The following is a 19767-nucleotide window of genomic DNA, read 5'->3' as shown; positions in this document are numbered from 1 at the left end:
TTGACCATGTGTGTGACCATGTGGACCTGGTGGGACCACTGCCTCCTTCCTGCGGTTTTACAGTACTTATCTCCACACCATGGTGCACAGGACCACCAGGTGGCCAAAAATTGTTCAACCTGTCATCTATTACCTCAGCTGAGGTGGCCCGGGCGTTCATCGGATCCTGGGTTGGCCACTTCGGCAAGCCAGCTGACCTCTCCTCTGACAGGGACCCACAGTTCACATCAGAGCTCTGGAGCAGTCAGGATCTGGGGGTGAAGATTCCCTGAACTACAGCTTACCACCCACAAGATTGCAAAAAAATGTTTGGGTTGACTTCCCCTTTTCAATTTTGCTAATCTAATTTTTGGAAAAAATTGTTGGTAGAGGGCTGGGAAAATTCGCTTAATAATAGCAAAAACACCGATAAGTTGTCAACACTTCGGATCATTTTGTTGGAATCATAACATCAGACATGCAGGTATGATACCAGACACGTGCGTAATTTTATAATTAGGGCTTTCATAACATATCAATTATAAAGGTAACACCTAATGCTTTTTAATTTTAAAAGACATCCGAAAAAAACAACAACAATGAAGTTGATCTTATTTTAAACATTGAGTTTTTCTTGCTGTCACATTGTTGAACAGAGTAGCATTGAGTTTAAGTATAGTATAATTAAAAGCTTTGAAAACAATTTTACAATGAGGGTAACATTTTAAATTTAATCATATTTTTATATTCAACTCCAGAGGAGTCTCACCAGTCCTGAACTTCACCATACGTCACTAGCGTGCGTGCGTGACCTTCTCCACCTGCATCCACCTCTTTCATGTCCCCAATTGTCCAATCAGAAGAAGTACCTCTTCAATCAACAATCAGTCATCAATTTGAGTTATGAAGTGTGCGCGTGTGTGTAAGTGGCTTCAATTGAGCTGCCAATATTACTCAGCTTTAATCAGAACTAACAACATATTTATGTCTGGTAAACATAATTATAAGCCCATCACTTTTAATTTGAGCTCATTTGTTTTTTTAAACTGCACTATGAGGTTAAGCATCAGCCTGTATTCAATTAACTTCGACTTAATAACAAATAAAATGTAGCACTACAGCTTGTAGAAAGGGGGTGGGGAAGGCTTTTTCCAACCAGGAGCCATTTCAGTTTGTATAAAGTTCTCTCAGGAGTGCACCATAATATTTTTTGGGAATGATTCTACTAGTAGTTGTTCATTATTATAAATTATACCAATTGCAGGTCTGCCTTCACTCCAGTCCGGTCTGATATGCTCTGGGCCCAGACTGCATATCCGCGACAAACAATGCTTGTCTCCAGAATAAGTCAGGACCCAATGAAACTAGCGAAGCTCGTGGTATAGCTGTGATTACAAGTGAGCTAAAGTACTGAGAAGAAATAAGTCTAGATCTACTTACCTAGTTAGGATATCTTGTCAAAATCTGAGCAAGCCAGTGTCTCCCATTATCACTGCAAGATTAACTCTATTTAATATTAGATCACTAGTTAACAAAGCACTATTGATTAATGACATCATTATATCTTATGATCTTAACTTAATTCTCCTCAGCAAAACATGGCTAACAGAAGGTTGCCAAAACACTATTATGAATGAGGCAACACAAATAAATTTTAGTTTCCTGAACAAATGTCACAGTGGCAAAAAAAGCGTCGGAGTTGCTGCCATTTCAAATCATCATTTCAGTATAAAGAAATTGTATTGGGTGATTTTAATTAATTTGAATATCTCAGTTTTTCAGTGAAAGGTGATCCAAAGTTTATTGTTGTAATCATATATAGACCTCCAAGAAAGAAAAAAAAGTTTATGGAGGAATTTGAAGAAATGCTGTCAGTAATCTGTACTGACTATGACTACCTGGTCATAGCTGGTGACTTTAACATTCATGTTGACAACAATTTGGTTAAAATACCAAAGAAATCCATACTATACTTGATATCTTTGGTCTCTCACAACATATAAAACGTCCAACACATACTCAAGGTCACGTTCTTGATCTCATTAACTCAAAAGGTGTTGACATCTAATCAGTTGATGTTAAAGATCTGGCTATTTCAGATCATTTCTGTGTGTTCTTTGAAGTACAAATAATCCCAAAAGTTCAGTCAACCAGTGTGTCTACTAAGAAAAGATATATAAACGAGAACACAAGCGATATGTTTATGAAAATTATGGCTGACTCAACATCTGTGAATGCAGAGACTGTTGATGAACTTCTGGATAAATTTACCTGGAAAATCTCAAATGTCCTGGATGCTGTGGCTCCTCTCATACCTAAGACCATTTCATGGCGACCTAAAACACCTTGGAGGTGCACTACGAGTGTAATGACTTTTAAATCAAAGTGCAGGAAAGCGGCGCGTAAGTGGAGGAAAACTAAACTCCAAGTTCACTTTGACCTGTAGAGACAATGTCTTTGTGATTTTAACAAAGAGTTGGTAATAGCTAGACACCAACACTTTTCTGAAATCATTCGTAAGAACCTAAACAATACATGCACTCTATTTGCTGTGGTCAACAAACTCACAAATCCCCCAAATCAAATAGCGCCAGAACTCCTCTCAACAGATAAATACAATGAATTTGCCTGCTTCTTTAGTGCTAAAGTACAATCCATCAGGTCAAACATCATTACAAACCAGCCAAATTCCAAAATGATACAGCACTTAAAATCACCCAGGAATAATTTGGTTACCATGACAGAATTTGACAGTGGATCAAAAAACTATAACAGATTTGGTTTAGCATCTGAAACCATGAACTAGTTACCTTGACCCATTACGTCTGACTTTTTCAAAACTATTGTGAATTCTGTTCTAACTGAATTGCAGTGAATAATCAACTGCTCACTTCTGTCAGGCAAGTTTCCTAAACCTGAAAGTAGCTGCAGTCAAGCCCCTTCGAAAAAAGAGAATGCTGGATGACTCCCTGTTAGTAAATTATAGACCCATCTCAAACCTTCCCTTCATATCAATGATTGTTGAAAAAGTGGTTTTTAATCAACTCAGCAAATTCTTGAACTCGAATGGACTTTTTGATAAATTCCAAACAGGATTCCGACCTCATCACAGTACTGAAACAGCTCTTATCAAAGTAGTAAATGACATAAGATTGAACGCTGACGCAGAGAAGGTGTCGGTGCCAATCTTATTGGATCTCAGTGCAACATTTGATACGATTGATCATAACATACTGTTGAACAGGTTGGAAACTTGAGTGGGATTAAATGGAACAGTCCTAAAATGGTTTAGGTCTTACTTAGAAGTTACTTTGTGACCATTGGAAGTTTTGAATCAGATCGGAGGGCCTTGACATGTGGGGTTCCTCAAGGGTCAGTCCTTGGACCCCTTCTGTTCAGTCTGTATATGTTACCTATGGGTCAAATGCTTCAGAATACCAATGTTGCCTATCACAGTTATGCAGATGACACACAGCTATATATATCAATGTCGCCAAATGACACCAGTTCAATCAGCATATTGTGTCACTGTCTAGAGCAAATTAACAACTGGATTTCATCAATTTCCTTCAGCTAAGCCAAAACAAAACAGAGGTAATTGTTTTCGGCAATAAAGAAAAGAGGATTGCTGTTAGAAAACACCTGGAGTCACTGTCTTTAGAAACCAAAGACCAAGTCTGAAATCTTGGGGTACTGATAGACTCAGACCTGACTTTCAGCAATCATATAGTCTACCATCAATCACTAAATCAGCCTTTTATCATCTGAAAAATATATCCAGACTGAAGGGTTGCATGCTGCAAGCAGACCAGGAGAAATGTATCCATGCTTTCATCTCCAGTAGACTTGATTATTGTAACGGTCTTCTTACTGGTCTCCCTCAAAAGAGCATCAAACAGCTGCAGCTCATTCAGAACGCTGCAGCTCGGGTTCTTACCAGAACAAAGAGATCGGAACATATTACTCCAGTCCTAAAGGCTTGACACTGGCTCCCAATTAAGTGTAGAATAGATTTTACAGCTACTTGTTTTGTTGGTTGCTTTTGTTTTCTCTACTTTGCTTTTGAAATGTTAACTGTTGTGTTTGTAAATGCTTGTAGGTGTTGTCTTTGCTTGTGTGAAGCACATTGAGTTGCCTTGTGTATGAAAGGTGCTATATAAATAAAACTGCCTTGCCTTGCATTACAGTAGAGGGGTTTTGGGTTTCAATATTATCTGCAGTTTCTTCATCTGAGATAACAATATGCCTTTTTTTCCATTTCTGACCTATTTCTCTATTTGGCGGGAGATTAAGAGCAAATGAAAACACAGCGTCCCATAAAGTAGGCAGAATTCCTTTTTTTTTCCCTTTCAAGAATGTATAATTACAGGACAAGTGGCAATAAAAAGGCCTGCCACCGCACACTTTGAAATGTACATGTTTCTGGCTTTGCAAAAATGCGAATGGCAGCAGACGAAGCTGAGGAAGAACAGTCCTCGCTCTTCTCGAGCAGCATCTTGTGAATGGAAACCACTGTCATTTAATGAGGTCTGAATTGAAACCTGACTTTTTACTAGTAAACTACGCAAAAACTGTTTCCTGCTGGTCCTCAAGGGTGCATGGTCAGCTCAGAGGATTAAAACCAAAGTGGTTTATATTATTTTATGGCCGGTAATCTCTCTCTAAAAGCACTTTGCAAGGACAACTAAAAGTTCAGTGAGCAAGTTTCCAGGTTTGCGGCACTTGTTTAAACTGACATTCAATTTGGTGGCGGTTCATGTTGCTCCCACTTAAGAGCTTGTGGACCCACAGAGTGGAAGCAGAGGCCACACAAAATTGACCGAGCACTCCAATGCATCTTCAAGTGGCGGCTTGTGAGTGTAGGATATCTCAAGCAGTGGTTTATTAAAATAGAGATAACGGAAGGTAATCTATTGTACTTATAAACAACATCAATACATTTCTGCCAATAAGCTCTGTTTTGTCTCGTTTGTACAGATGTTTTGCATGTTTGAGTGCAATAGCAATTTCGACAAATGAGTGACAACAATGTGAGTTCTGGTGGGATAAAAGTTAAGCCTTACTATTGTACTGTTTATATTTTAGTGACTCCACCATTAAACAATGGTTCCACCCTGTATATTGTTTCAAGGTTACACAGGACAAAAGAACACGTCATGCAGCACATGAAGTCATACTCAGTTAGCGTCACACTAAGCGTTTTTCATATGACTGCCGAATGCAACAATTACACATTCACGAAAAAAGAAAAACAAGGTAGGTCATGGGTGTTCTTATATTTGTCTTTTATAAAACTCAGAATTCCAATATAATTTTCGAAAAAGACTCATGCAATCTGTGTGATGCACTACACATAAACAAGTAGACACGTCAAAGAAAAAGCATGAAATAGCTTTAGTGAGGCCACCCGATGTGAGGAACCGCCATAGACAGGGTCTGCAGGTTGAAGGCGCATTTTTCAACCCTATCGGTTATTTATAGCACTAGCGTCTGGGAAGGCGCGATGTAGTCTACGTCAGTCATATCCTCCTTACTTCCTGCAGGTAAACTATTGTGTGACAAACCTCCAGCAGGAATCCAGTGTGTTACGACCTTTTTTTTCTTCCCTTTACAAGCCTCTTGCCTTTGTTTCACCAGAGCAGCCACAGCCATTAAAAGGAGCTGCAAGCGGATGTGGGGAAATTCTACAGGGAGAACAAGTTTGCCTCAATCAGCAGCGGCAAGTTTGAGTGACTATTTTCTTTGGCTGCAAGCAGAGACTGCAAATGGAGGCAAAAACAACGAGATGAGGCGGCAAGCTATCGTCATACACTTGAAATTAATCCCCAGACCCCCATCGTAGAAGCATCTTTGACAACCTATGGGGAAATTACGTTACCCGACACTAGATTAGGTGCACTTGCAAAATCTAACCAGATCTACATATCAAAAGTTTTGCCTTTGCAAAGACAACAAATGTGTGGTTGACAATGACAGAGGTAATAATTTAAAAATGTCCAAGTTTGTAAATAAGTCTGCACTCACCTCAATGCAGGGCATTGCATTTGAACACATCGCAAGTGTACCTAATGTAGTGGCCAGAGAATGTGCATACATTACTTCTGGTTACAGTATTGTTCATAGGTTGCAGTATGTAATGTAATAAAATGACAGGTTGCAGAACTACAGTACTGTTAAGAAAATAGTCCTTAAAAAGATGTACTCCACACAATATTATGCTACCTCAGATTGACTGACAGTCAATCTCCCTTGGTAAATTATTTACTTGTTTGGATGTAAAAGGAAAAAAACTGCGCCAGGGTGTTTCTTTTCAGCCATAAATAACAGAAACAAGAAGAAAACTGGAATCTCCATTTAGAGATTGTTTCCAAAATGATGAAATTCCGACGAGTGAAAACAAGTGCTGTATTCATATTGTTCCGCCAACAGGGTGTCTGGGTGTTGTGTCTTCTCGGCGTCACAAAAACTCCAGCTTTTGACTGACACAGTGAGCCTGTGCTGGTACTCCTCTCCAGACAACATTTTCTTTGAAGATAAAGAACTGCTGACTCCAGTCTGCGCATTATCTTCATGAAGCATTTCTACCTTCAAGTGAGCAGACATCCGTCAAAGTTCAGAACAAATCCCACTCTCAGGTCTGAAAGATATCCTGATCGGTGTTTTTTGTCTCTTCAGACGGAGGCTGGCTGTTGCCCGTGTCCTGGGTGGAGCTTAGCGGCCGGGCGTTGGCTCGCGTCGAGCGCTGGCGCCGAGTACCGTTGCCTATGCATCGCATGAGGTTCTTGAAGGTGGTCCACATTTCATCGTCCTTGTAGGAGTAAATGCACGGGTTCATGACAGAGTTGAGCACGGCCAGGAGCAGAAGCCAGCGCTTGAGTTTCATGACGTTGCAGCTGGTGCAGTTGAGGCCGTCCAGCAGCAGAACCACCAGGCCAGGAGTCCAGCAGATCACAAAGGCTCCTACGATGACAAATTGATTAGGCAAACATTACAGTATTTTGTGTGGATTTCGTATCAGCCTGTGATCAAATAGTACATTGGCTTCCTTTGCTAAGCAAACTGGTGATTTGTTTGCCATCTGGTAATTCAGGAAAAGTCATTTCAGCAGGCAACCTGTTATGTTACCCTAACAACAACAGTGAGCAGTGGCTCTAAGCTTTAAAAAAAAAAAAACAAAAAAAAAAACTAACAACAATTTCACGACAATTTCATTTTCAATAGTTAAGAAACAAAAACATTTGGTTCATATAGAAGAATTTGATTCATGGACTGTGAATCAAAACTGTTTGCCAAAACCCTTTAACTGTGAAGATTCCTAGATTTGTTAGTCTGGTCAATTAATTCTGGTAATAAAAAAATGACATGCACATTCAAGTAAGGCTTCAAAACTTAATCTTATAATTTATAGATTATAATAAAGGTCAAAGCCAAATCTCTTCCCGGAAGCGTCACAAGGACTATTTTTCCAAATATGTTGGCGCAACGGTGACGTGCCAGGAGGAAAGAGTTGGATGGTAAAGTGCAATGTGGGCCACAATAGCACATCTGCGATCATCAACACAAGGTAACAGTATGTTAGCCAATTCATTATACCTGTATTTTAAAATGTATTGTAATGCCAAGAGAGCCAACCAATCAGCCAGCCAGCCAACTCTAGACTCATTTCCCGACATCCACGTCAGTTACCAGGCCAAGCCCTGTCTTTTAATGCCATACACACTCAGCAACATGTACAGTACAACAGGAAGACACACGTACTCATATTGTTGTTTGATAATACAAAACATTTTATCGTATTACTTGATTAATCAATGGAATAAACAAAATTATTGATGAAACAAATATTTGTTTGTTGCAGCTCTACATTCAAGTGAAGCATACGACAAATGTTGTATTACCTTTTTTTTTTTTTTGGTTGGTTGGTTATCTTATTCAATGAGCTTCAATAAAAGAAAACAGAAGTCAATACAGTGTTTTTCAAGAAAAGAAGCCAATCGAAAAGGCATAGAATGAAGTTACAGCTTATCAAGCCTACGCCTATGACAAAGCATTTTTCAGCCAAGAAAATCATTGGCCACAGCATGCCAATGTAAAATTCTCACATAGTAGAATTTGCTCATATATATATATATATATATATATATATATATTTTTTTTTTAGACAAAAAACATGTAGCACATTTTTAACACCCTTGCCAACCCAACAAAATTTAACATTTCTCTACTTCGTTCATACATTCTTTTAAAAGAACTAATAGAACCACACATTTTAAAGTCATTTTTCATAGATAACTGTTCCACAAATTTACATTAAAGAAAAGACTAATCCAGAAGTGCAACAACATTTTTTTTTTGTTGTAGTTTAAGTTTGTGAACCAGATACTTTACCTGTTTTCTAATTTTCTAAACAGAATAAACACACCTAATATGTACACCTGCAATTCAAGTAACTGTAAATGAGTACAGCTTGAACCTGCTTCTCTTTGACTAAAACAAAAACAAAATGTAGTTCATTCATGTGTGTATGTATATATACATACATATATATATATATATATACATATACATACATATATATATATATATATATATACATATACATACATACATACATACATACATACATACATACATACATACATACATACATATATATATATATATATATATATAAACTGGCAAGTGCAACCAAGTTCAACTTTAAATGTTTCCATTTCTGTAATGAGATATTTTTAAATATGACTAAGTCCACCTTAGGTGCGTTATTAAGCCAAAGCATTATTAAAAAGCCCGAAGAATAAAAGCACTTTGACTCTATCCCCTCCAGCCAATCTGCCTCAGAAAAGCGAGTTCCAGCAATGCTCTTGTGACTTATTGTTTACTTTAAAGGCGCACATCAGCAGCTGTGAGGAGCTGTGCTTACCCTGGCTGTGCTCCATGACGTGATTTTGCTTGAGAAGTGAATCCAGTTTATATTTCCACCTTTCACTGTAGTTGACACTCTTGTTTGGGATTCTTAATGCGTGCATGAGAGGACACGTGTGTTGCTGCGACTTTTCACAGCAAGTCACTCGCATGATGTGTTTGGGCCAGGTTTGCGGTTTAGCTCTTTCCACCCTCATTGATTTAAAAGACCAGATTTTGATAACGTCAAGCTTGCATTGACGGCGTATATCTATGCTTCGTATTTACGCTGAACTTGCATTGGCAGATAAATGACGTATTCTGTATTGGATTTTTATCCGCATTTTGAAGAGGCCGGAGTCCAACCTGAACATTTTTTTCCACTCCATGTGTTTTTTCCTCATCTATGCCGCTATGACGCATTTCAGAATCGTGCCACTTGAGATTAAAAAAAAAAAAAAAAAAAAAAAAAAAATCAAGATTGGGACACTTGAACCATGCAGTGTAACTCCAGCCTAACATGCCTGGGCACACAACTGGGCTGCTAAAGGGATTTTAGGCACTTAAATGAAATCACAAGCTTCAACTTGCCTCCACCAGCAATGTGTCTTTACCTTCAGCATGTCTACACACAAAACAGTGTTCACTGGGGCACAGTCATGTTTTCCTTTCATGGCTTAACAATTTGGACATTATTAGAAATTGTCTTTAAAAGTCTACATTTTTGTCAAAATAGCTGCAGAACATGCTTGTAGATCTGCTATTCCTTAACCATGTTAGGTGACTTCATAAGACAAAAAAAACAAAACATGAGTGGCATGATGTGTTAGAAAAGCGGCGCCAACACTCTCAGATACAATCCCATTACTGCAGGCACTCAAGGAAGACAAGAACGACAGACACCCAAACTAGTATCGTAGTTAGTGGAAGTTAGTGAATACACAGCAGAATCAAAAACCCTGTTGCTCGACAGACTGACTATAGATCACCCTTTGCCTCTTAGTCATGCAGATCTACTTTATTTTGTTTCATCTAATGTAATGTAACATGCAGTACTGTCCCCACCTAACTACATATCAAAAACGTACGCAATCACTCCTAACTGGACCCCAAAAGCATGCAGACGCCTCAGAACTGGTTTGTCCAGTTTCCACTTCCACCCAGCCGACTGGAGCAAGAGTTAACAGTTTAACTGCCTGGCATAAAACATCCCCTTGAACCCGGTTATGTACTTTTGACGACACAATGTCACCTTGTCTGCACTTCCACTAGCCTTTGAACTGAAAGAGCACATGACTATCAAACCAGAAACGCCAAAGTATGAAGCCATTTCAATGCTAAGCTACTTTCTCCGGCTTGCTATGCATATCACAGCCAGTGTATGTTTGTCTTATGTTTTCCTGTTTTTCTTGGTTGGAGGAAGGGACGCTCATTGAAGGTTGTGTGTGTTTAGTGAACAGCACGTTGCACATGGCGAGGAGCAGAGGCCTTGCAGGATAAGATAATTACACAGCGGTTTGGAATACATCATGTACACATCCAGTAATCGGGCCATCTGGATGGACAAACAGGCCGCGTGTAGACAAAGAACAATGACATATGATATCTAGCAAGACTCCCATCTATGTTTTTTTTTAATCTGGGTGGAGTGAAGGAATAAAAACATGCCTAAAAGGCAAAGTGCTTCAGTCCCAGTCTCACCTGAACTCCTGGTTACGTCACTTTTAGAGATGGACAGTAGATTGGGAACAACCACTACAATGGATCATCTGAGGTTGATATCTCCCATAAAAGTATGGCTTTTGAATCCATTCTTAACTCATTCACTGCCAGACATTTTCAGACCCACTTTTACCCTAACGTTTGAAATAATTTGAAAAAAATATCTAAATAACTTCTGGGGATTGAATGGCTGGACTGTGAAAAGACAAGTAAATCCGTCAATGGCACTGAATGCGTTAATTGCCTATATGTACAGTATGTATGAAAACAAGTTAACTATTTACAAATTAATATAAACATTGTATAGAGTAATGAAATCTACTCAGCCTTTGATGATGCATGTAAGAAGTTAAATGTTTTTTCATTCATAACATTTAGTAGGTGTTGAACTATATCAAAGTGAGTGTTGAGAATATGTGACAACTTCTGGTCAACTCTATTCTTTTTTTTCATATTTAATAAAAGAACATGGTAATGGGGTACTCTGACTCCATTGAGAGAGAGAAAGTGTAGCAAATCACCCACTCAACAAAGAACATACTCAACTTGTCCAACTGGCTTATGATAAAAATACCAGAGAAAAAAAAGGAAGTTTCGGGGTTCTTGAGTTTTCTAAAATACATTTGTACCCCAATTGCCAACTATTACAATATGTGGTAGATGTTGAATTTTTGATATAACCTAATTTCCCCAACTCATCATTAACATGTGCTGTGTTTTTACCCACGAAATGTTTGGTCTGTCCCTCAGAAAACAAACATGCATAGAGTGTAGGTGCCATAATAAAAAAAAAAAAAGGCAAAGGTCAAGCTTTTTGTTGGTCAAGATTTTGGTAATACTTCTTATCAGGAAGTTATTCAGCAATGACTGCATTTCCTGTAATCTGAGGTTATTTAAGAACCCTAAAGATGGACATAGAAGAAAACAGTATGAATCGTACAAAAAGGTTCAAGAGCAGAATTTACCTAGCACCACCATGACCGTTTTGATGAGCTTGATGGGCGTCCTCTTGCGGTTGATGGAGCCACTGGTGTGCGGCGTGAGCAACGACGTCTTCTTCTTGACGTAGGCGTAGATCCTCATGTAAATGGCCACCATCACCAGAAACACGACCAGGTTAGACACAGACCAGAAGACCAGGTAGCCCCTGCTGAAAATGGGGGCCAGCTGGGAACAGTCATTCAGGTTGCAGATGCAGTGCCAGCCCAGACTGGGCACGGCACCCATGAGGATGGAGATGCCCCACACCAGCACGATGAGCAGGGTCACCCTCCTTTTCGTCAGGTTGCTGTGGACTTTAAAGTTCATGATGGAGATATAACGCTCGAGCGCGATGACGAGCAGGTTGGCCAACGAGGCAGAAAGGCTGATGTCCAATAGACCTTGGCGGATAAAGTATCCTGTCACTGTCAGTCTCCGCGAGACCTCGCCCGTGTTGAACATGAGGTACACGTACGCTATGCCCGCCAGGAAGTCCGAGGCAGCGAGGTTGGAGAGCAGATAGTAGAACGGGTAGTGGAACCTCTTGTTGGTGACGACAGCCGCGATGACCATGGCGTTGGAGAGCAGGATGAAACAGCAAAAGAGCGAGCCCACCACTTGGACCAGAATGAGTTGGGTCTTGTCCCATTTGTCGTCAGCGCCGCTGTTGTTGTAGAAAAAGCTCATGGGCTCATCGTAATGGCAGGTGAGGTTTTGCAGGGCCATTTTTTTCTACACAAAATAAAACATGGTCAAGATTTGGGATTAAATTGTACTGTGAAAAGCATTAAGAAAATTTCACTTTTTCTTTCTGGTGCATGATGTTAAAAAACAAAAATAAAACGTGTGAATTTCAATTTTCAATGAAAGTTGATCTAATGGGAAATATTTTTTTCCCAGTTGTTTTTCAAAGCAATACTTTTCATGGCTTTTCACAGTACAGTGGTATACAACCGTCATTCGCTCCATGACCCCACTTATAACTCACTCGTCTCTCAAATCATCTTCCCCATTGACATGAACGGAAAGCCTATGAAATAGTTCTGGCCTAGAAAAAAACAACAAAGATTTTTTCAATGTGTTTTTAAATTAAGAAAGCAGCACTCTTTAATATTGTACATTAAAGAATAATACTGTATTGTGATAATGTACTGAATAGTAATAACGAAAAAATAATTTGTGAATCATAATTATTTCATTGTGTGGCTCCATCCGGTGTGTGACTTGATATATACATAGATATAAATTTGGGCAATCACAGATGAGCTGCAGTACTAGTTGTTTTTGCAGATAAAGAATATATGCCAATGAGTATTGCTATATTGCCAGTGTACATGTGTTACTCCACCATTTGTGTACAAATATCTTCCACAGGGAGTGGCATTAAATGCCACCACAGAATTGTTCACAATCTGTCAAACCGCTGCTTGTTGTGAGGTGAGTTGGGTTAAGTTCACAGCTACCATACAGCACTTTTATCTCAAAATTGTGCTCGCAATTTAAAAAAAGAAAACTTGGCTGGACAGGGGTTCGTATCTTGTAGATCTTGGAACCACTGTACTGCACATTATCCTTAGTGTAATACCCTCGCATTTGGAAAACAGAGCCACAGTCACCAATGCACTTTTTAGCCATTTATCAAGTGCCAGGAGAACAGTGAAAGACAAATACAATGGGCACACTCACGCAGGGGCTTGCCACAGTTCACGCCCAGACAATCAAATGCTGGCTCACCAACTCACGCGCAACCCCAGCAGGCCCTGCCCCTTAAAGGGACGTGCATCTACACAGACACTACAATGAATGAAGGATTTTCTATACATTTTATGCATGAACCTTTGTCTGCAAATGCAGTGCGCTGCAAACGAACGGTCAAAAATATATTTGATATAGAATAAATGCTGAAAAGGCTTCATGGCAAGTCGTTTGAGCATTTGTGCGACAGGTTACTACGAGTGAGGACAAAGATCGGACTAGTAGGCTACATGGACCTTAGGTATAGGAAGGCAATTACATTTAAAATTTATTTTTGCGTTTTGTTTTGTGTTTTTTGTTCTAGGCCACGTCATGGTGAAAACATTATACACACATACAATTAAGGCACGCAAGCTGATAGAAAAGGAGAATAGCAGCATTGACATGGCATTCATAAAAGTCTGACAGATTTGTAAAAAAAAAAAAAAAAAAAAAAATTCCACGCAAGAGTCTAAAGTACATTTTCGTCCAAACAATTTCGACCAAACTTTACAACCTGTTCTGCTCGGCTTGACAACGGGGACAAAAGTAGCACTGAGTCCAGTGGAGTCGAGTGGAATGGAGTGTCGCCACAAGTACATAAAAAAAAAAAGGAAAAAGAAAGGAAGGAGAAAAGTCAGCAAGGTGAGCTTACCTCAGGTAATCGGCTGCGTCACGAAACCGAGAGAACGGGAAAGTTCCTCCCCGAGAACGCGAACATTTCCTCCCTCCAGTCCCTCCAGCCTTGCGCCCACGCAGCCGCGGACGGAGGGAGGCTACAGCGGCAAGCGAGTGGAGTGAAGTGAATGAAGACAGACAGAACAGAGGTTGAGCGTCCTGGCCGAGCCTTCCACAAGATGACGCAGAGGGCGTGTGCCCGCCGTAAACATGATTGAAGTAAAATCCTCCGCGTCCGCCGCCGTACCAATGCGCGTGCGCACCTTTACGACGAGTTAATTGATTTTATTAAAACTGACAGACCTTACAGCAGAGGTGGCAAAAGTACTCACACTCAGTATTCGGACGTGTAGTTGAGGGGATGATGTGTAAATGTGTCTCCTTACGTTCACAACAATAAAACAGTTTAAATACTTTTGGGCTTATGTTGTATTACGTTTTCCGAGCTGGCAATGGCCGCATCAAGACGAGACAGTCAAACTTGCTGAATTATTCAGACAAGGGGAAAAAAAACTTGCACGGCCACAAGCAAAAATAGTAACGTTAAAGGTTACACGTGGATAATGTAACCAATTTGTGACAAATTAACAGTCTCCCTAAACAGACAATTTTGGGAGCAGGTGCTCAAGACAAAAGGACACTTGCCGTAAATTATTCATAACATTAAGGGGGGGGGGGCATTATACAGTTGTAGATTGTTTTTGTTATCACAATCAATACAGTCAATAAAACTATTTACAATAGAGTAAAAGGTCTGCGCCACTGTTAAAATGTCAGGTTTTGTGGGGAGAAAAAGAGGCCAAGATAAATTATTTAAAAACTTTTAAAATTAAAGTATCCTATAACTAGAAAAAAAATAACCTGCCAGCATTAAAATGCCTTAATTAATCCCACAGTTCAGATGCAGTCTGTACTGGTAGGCCTTATTTTACATTTTTGTAGTCACACACTACCAACTATTTTCCGCACAGAAATCCCACAGCATTGGGGGAATTTCATTGGTCAAAGGTATTGGTCGGGAGGGTACAAAATAATTTTCAATTAAACTCAAAATACCATTTAACATATTGAAGACAGTGACATTTCCCACAACTGTATGCCCTTCCAAAAGTGATGAATACAAACTATAGTCAGGTAGGCAGCCAAGACGGCCCCAACAACATTGAATAACCTGAAGGAATTTCTGGCAAGTACTGGCTGTTTAGGACAATCTCCAGTCTTTTTCATACGCCTGTGCTAAGTAGTAGGATGGCAAGAGGGAAGCCTTTTCTAACAAACTAACTAACACAACACTTGAAATCTCTCAAATTCATGTGGGAGAGTGTATTATGGTTCGATGAAACTAAAGTTGAACATTTTCAAAAGGTGTTTGGCGGAACGCAAATTTGCTCATCACATTATGTCTGTGGGTTGGGGGGGGTGCGGCACGGATCAGCGAGGGACACAGTTCTCACAAGAATTCAAATAAATGTCTGTCGGATATTAAAACACTTGGGAGGAATTGATGACAGAGAGGGTACATTTAAATTTTTTAAATACAGTTGATGAATGAAAAAAAGGAGGTTCAGCAGAAAGAGCACTTTTCACATCCAGGACAAAAGGGTTGGTGCTTAAGCACCATTATTTGTGTATGTGCCTGTAAATTAAGAGGTAAACTTTCAGGAATAATGTGGAGTGAGTCCGTCATTATTGTCATTATTATTATCATCGATGTGTCCCAAAGTAAAAAGTGTCATCTTTGAGGCTGCTATATGCTTTGCTTTTTTTGCTTGGAGTCAAACTATGAATCAGAGCCCAGCTGTATTGTTACCTAAATTGATGTTGTTTGCACTTCTAATTTTAGAAACAGACTCAATCCGTTGTTTCTGGTCAGAATTTAGTTGAACACGACCCTGAAATACTCACAGCAAACAATGACTTATGTTGTCGGAATGGCAACGGGTGGATGACAACTCAGAATTTGACCCCAATTTTCAGGAAAAATGCACTGCGAATAATTACACAACTTTGATGTGGGATGGGGAAAGAGTGTGATGATGGACATATGATGAATGGATCTTGTGACAATGACATTGTGACACAAAGTGTTAAGCATTTCTGTCATGTTGTTGACGAACAAAATATGAACAGAATGTACATCGGGAAGTGGTTTTAGTCTTTATGTAAAGACACTATGGAGTAAGGATTTCGTTACCTACGAGGGGATGGACTATAGGGATGGCTGCACTTTGAGCCTAGAAAAAATTAAGAAAGCGACCGCAATCCGTGAAACAGATTCCATTTGAATGATCAACTTAGTTAAGTTGAAGGAAATGGCAGTAGAACGAAACCAAATTGTATTTTCGTCCAAGAAGACATTTAGCAAACATGCTAATTTGATTTTCCTGAGCTGATTTGGAATGGTTCTCATCAAAATAACATTTGCCGTGGCCAGAGGTTGCAAATGACTTCCTTGAATGAAACTTGAGCACTCCAACAACAACGTAGCTTGCTCCAAAAGGATGCTTGATGGACATTCAATTTTTTGCATTAGGCTTCACTAAACTAAATGTAAACGAGGCAGCACTTCCTTCCACTCAATTGAATGAATAATATGGCAGCTGCCGCGACATAAGAGGTAAGGTTGATTTTAAAGCATCTGAATATTAAGTCATAATATTGTCTATACACTTTATATTCTATTGGGACATTGTCAAGGTGGAATAATGAGAATTCCGGAGAAAACAACCTTATTTGTAGTTTGGCCAAGCATGCTAAATACAAGTGAATTCAATTGAGGATACAATGTCTCAAAATATTTAGAAAACCTTTCTAGGAGGAGGAGGAGGGGACATTCCAACTGTATAGCCTCTAATCAGCCATCGCTGGGTGTGTCCACAAAGTTCCCAGCGACTAACTTCAATGTCAGAGCAGAGGAGCCCACAAACCTCACAGTGGAGGGTACTCCACTACGCTGCACGCTGATGATAGGAAAGGCCTCATCGCATGAGCGAAAAAGGGCACTTTCAGACGAATGCAGTGTTTTGCTAAACACACTAAAAAGGTGCACAATCAGTGTTTCAAGACTCCTTTGCAAACTGATTATCAACTGAAGAATGCTTAGCAAGAGGTGACTCACCCAGCAAGTCAGATTACATTTTCCCCAAGTCTTCCTTAATTCAGCGTTAGTCATTTTGTAAATGGAGCAATTTACTGCAAAGTAGAAGATAAGGCCAGTTGTGGTAGAGTCAAAGTCAGTTCTTCAAAATAAGTGCACTCAGCGCAAATCGAGTTTCATACAGTGTTAAATTATTCAAGCATTAAAGAAAAGACAACAACCACACAGATGAATGTTTCCGTTTCATGACTGGAGATGAACAAGTGGATCACATTACAAACAAAATCAAATTGAAGACCGATCTATCCTTGAAGAATTACATTTTTAAAAATCAATAGCGGTCACACACTATTATGGTAATAGAGTGCAATGAAAGATGAGACTTGTGGAGTGAAAGATAGGCTTTATAAAAGCTGGGCACGTTTCTGCATAGTGTGATAGCATCTAGAAAGTACAGGATAACTGTATGGATCCAGAACACTGGGCCTGAGGACGTGTGGGTTGCCAAGTGTGGCAACATCCTCTGTTTACTCCTTCAGTAAATACACGGAAATACATTTCAACAAATAGTTCCTCGAAGTAGGAACGCAACACTTTGTGGGCAAGTCTTGTGTTGTCACAACTACTAGGTTAGTGACCACTGATGATACTCTACTTCCATTGAACAGGAAGTGATAAGTATATGCGGTTTGTTTTTTGGTTCTGGAAGAGTTAATGCTTTTGGCTATTTTTACGTTTCTTATCAAGGTCAAGCCTCCCAGCTGACTATAGCAAGAGGCAGGGTACATCCAGGGGCGGAGCTACGTGGTGGCAAATGGTAGTTGTGGGCACCATTGGCTACTTTCTGGCCACCGCTGTGTATTTGACTGTGGATGATAAATCTCGACCATGTGTGCTGTGTAGTCAAGGCAGACCTGACAACTTCTGAGTTGTGAGGTTACAAATGTTTGAATGTGCACGCACATGTCATTTTATAGCCATGCCGTAGCGAGTTATTGTGTCATCCTGGCCACGCTACTGAACAATTACTTGATCCGCCCCTGGGTACACACTGGACTCCCCCGCAGTCCATCTGAGGGCACATGTAGCCAAACAATGATCGACACTCAAAATCACACCTAATGTACAGCCCTCATTGTAGCTAATATGCACGTTTTTGTTTTTTGAACTGTCCATCAATCTTACATTACTTCTTTTACATCACCAAATCAAAGTCAGACAATCTCTCATCTAGATGTCTCGGAAACCAAAAGTAAACTTTATGAATTCTGCCATGACTTGTGTCAGATATTCTCCACTAACAACAAATTCCTCAAGCAGAGAGCTATTTCTTACACTGTGTATAACATTGCACTCAGGAATTCTTTGGTACTCTTAGTTTCATTTTCTATGGTGTTTGGCCTCATTAGGGTCAAGGATGAGTCAGGCGTATATAGACAAGTAACCATTTACAGTCACATTACATAATTTAGTCTTCAATTAAACTAACATGCATGCTTTTGGAATGTGGACGAGAAATGAGGGTTACACCTAGGACACAGACATGCTACCTAGGCACCTTGAATACATAATATAATCAGTCTCGACTGTAAACTGCGTTTACTTTCCTATTAGCCAGGGTTTTATTTTGACAGACGGTCGTCACTTCCATACAGTCGTACTGAGTATTCTATTTGAGACCAAATGGATTGCAGCAATTGGTGAGAACCAGCAGAGGTCGCTGTCAAATCACTCACCACTGTCCTTGGTGATCAAAAAGAACATGACATTAACTAAGATCGACAGCAGTGGGGTCTTTTTTTTAACTTTTTTGAGTCAAGAAACATTTATTTCATTGAAAAAAAAAATCCCACGGCACACCACTAGCTGAAATTGTGAAAAAAATTAGCTTATTTTAACAATATAACATATTTTTTATTTAAGCTTTTTTTAACATTGAAGAATACGTTATATTATAACGTCTGGAATAGGAATTAAATAAACTCAAAGTGTCTCAAAAGGTTTCATATTGATACTTAGTGTGAAACATGGACCAGTTTGGATAAACGTGCGTCACTAATTCGCATGTCTCTAAACAAAGACAATTAGCTACCTGCTGCTGCTGCTGCTACCTGCTGTTATGGAAGAGTACTACAATGTAGTAAAGACATGATTACGCTGCCAGGCGCTAGACCGCTCAGGCACACAAATTAGATAATTTCCCATGACACACCTGACAATATCTCTCGGCACACAGTTTGAAAAACACTGATCTACAGTACAGTGTATCCAAGCCTACCTCCTCAGTCTATTCCGTGCAATACACAAGCAAGAAAACGGGAGTTTAGAGTATCAAAGTGTTCTAAAGATGAGTTTTTAGTGAAAAACACATTTTCTTTCATACTTGTTGGCATCTTGAAAAAAAAAATAGGAATCAGATTTAGGACACCCTTAAAAATATTTTTTTTGAAAAGCAATATCATTCCCCATGAGGAGATTTAATCAAATTTAGTCATCCAAGCAGTGTTATAGTCTAAAGGCCACATATGTGGTTGGTGGCTTTGTCTGGAAGCCCTCTATCTCATATAATGGAAAAACAAAAGTCAAATATTTTAGCAAGAACAAGAAGAGTCGAAGAGTCCTGGTAAGTAATGATCAATTCAGAAGGGAAACAAGTAATATCAAAATATTTG

The 19767-nt window shown here is 39.5% G+C and overlaps 1 protein-coding gene across 1 annotated transcript; it reads right to left on the bottom strand.

Annotated features, from left to right (window-relative positions):
• Positions 1–5247: 5247 nt before the first annotated feature.
• Positions 5248–14263, bottom strand: lpar3 (lysophosphatidic acid receptor 3). Its single transcript, XM_086048308.1, has 3 exons — positions 13976–14263; positions 11571–12318; positions 5248–6939 (listed from the first exon to the last, which is right to left on the bottom strand). Exons 2-3 carry the CDS (start codon positions 12310–12312, stop codon positions 6611–6613), a joined length of 1071 nt encoding a protein of 356 aa, XP_085904434.1. The 5' UTR covers positions 12313–12318; positions 13976–14263; the 3' UTR covers positions 5248–6610.
• Positions 14264–19767: the final 5504 nt, after the last annotated feature.

Source organism: Filicampus tigris, chromosome 12 (assembly GCF_054856515.1).
Source record: "Filicampus tigris isolate MCC_2025a chromosome 12, RoL_Ftig_1.0, whole genome shotgun sequence".
NCBI lineage: Eukaryota > Metazoa > Chordata > Actinopteri > Syngnathiformes > Syngnathidae > Filicampus > Filicampus tigris.
This window is presented reverse-complemented; position numbering and strand designations above follow the sequence as displayed.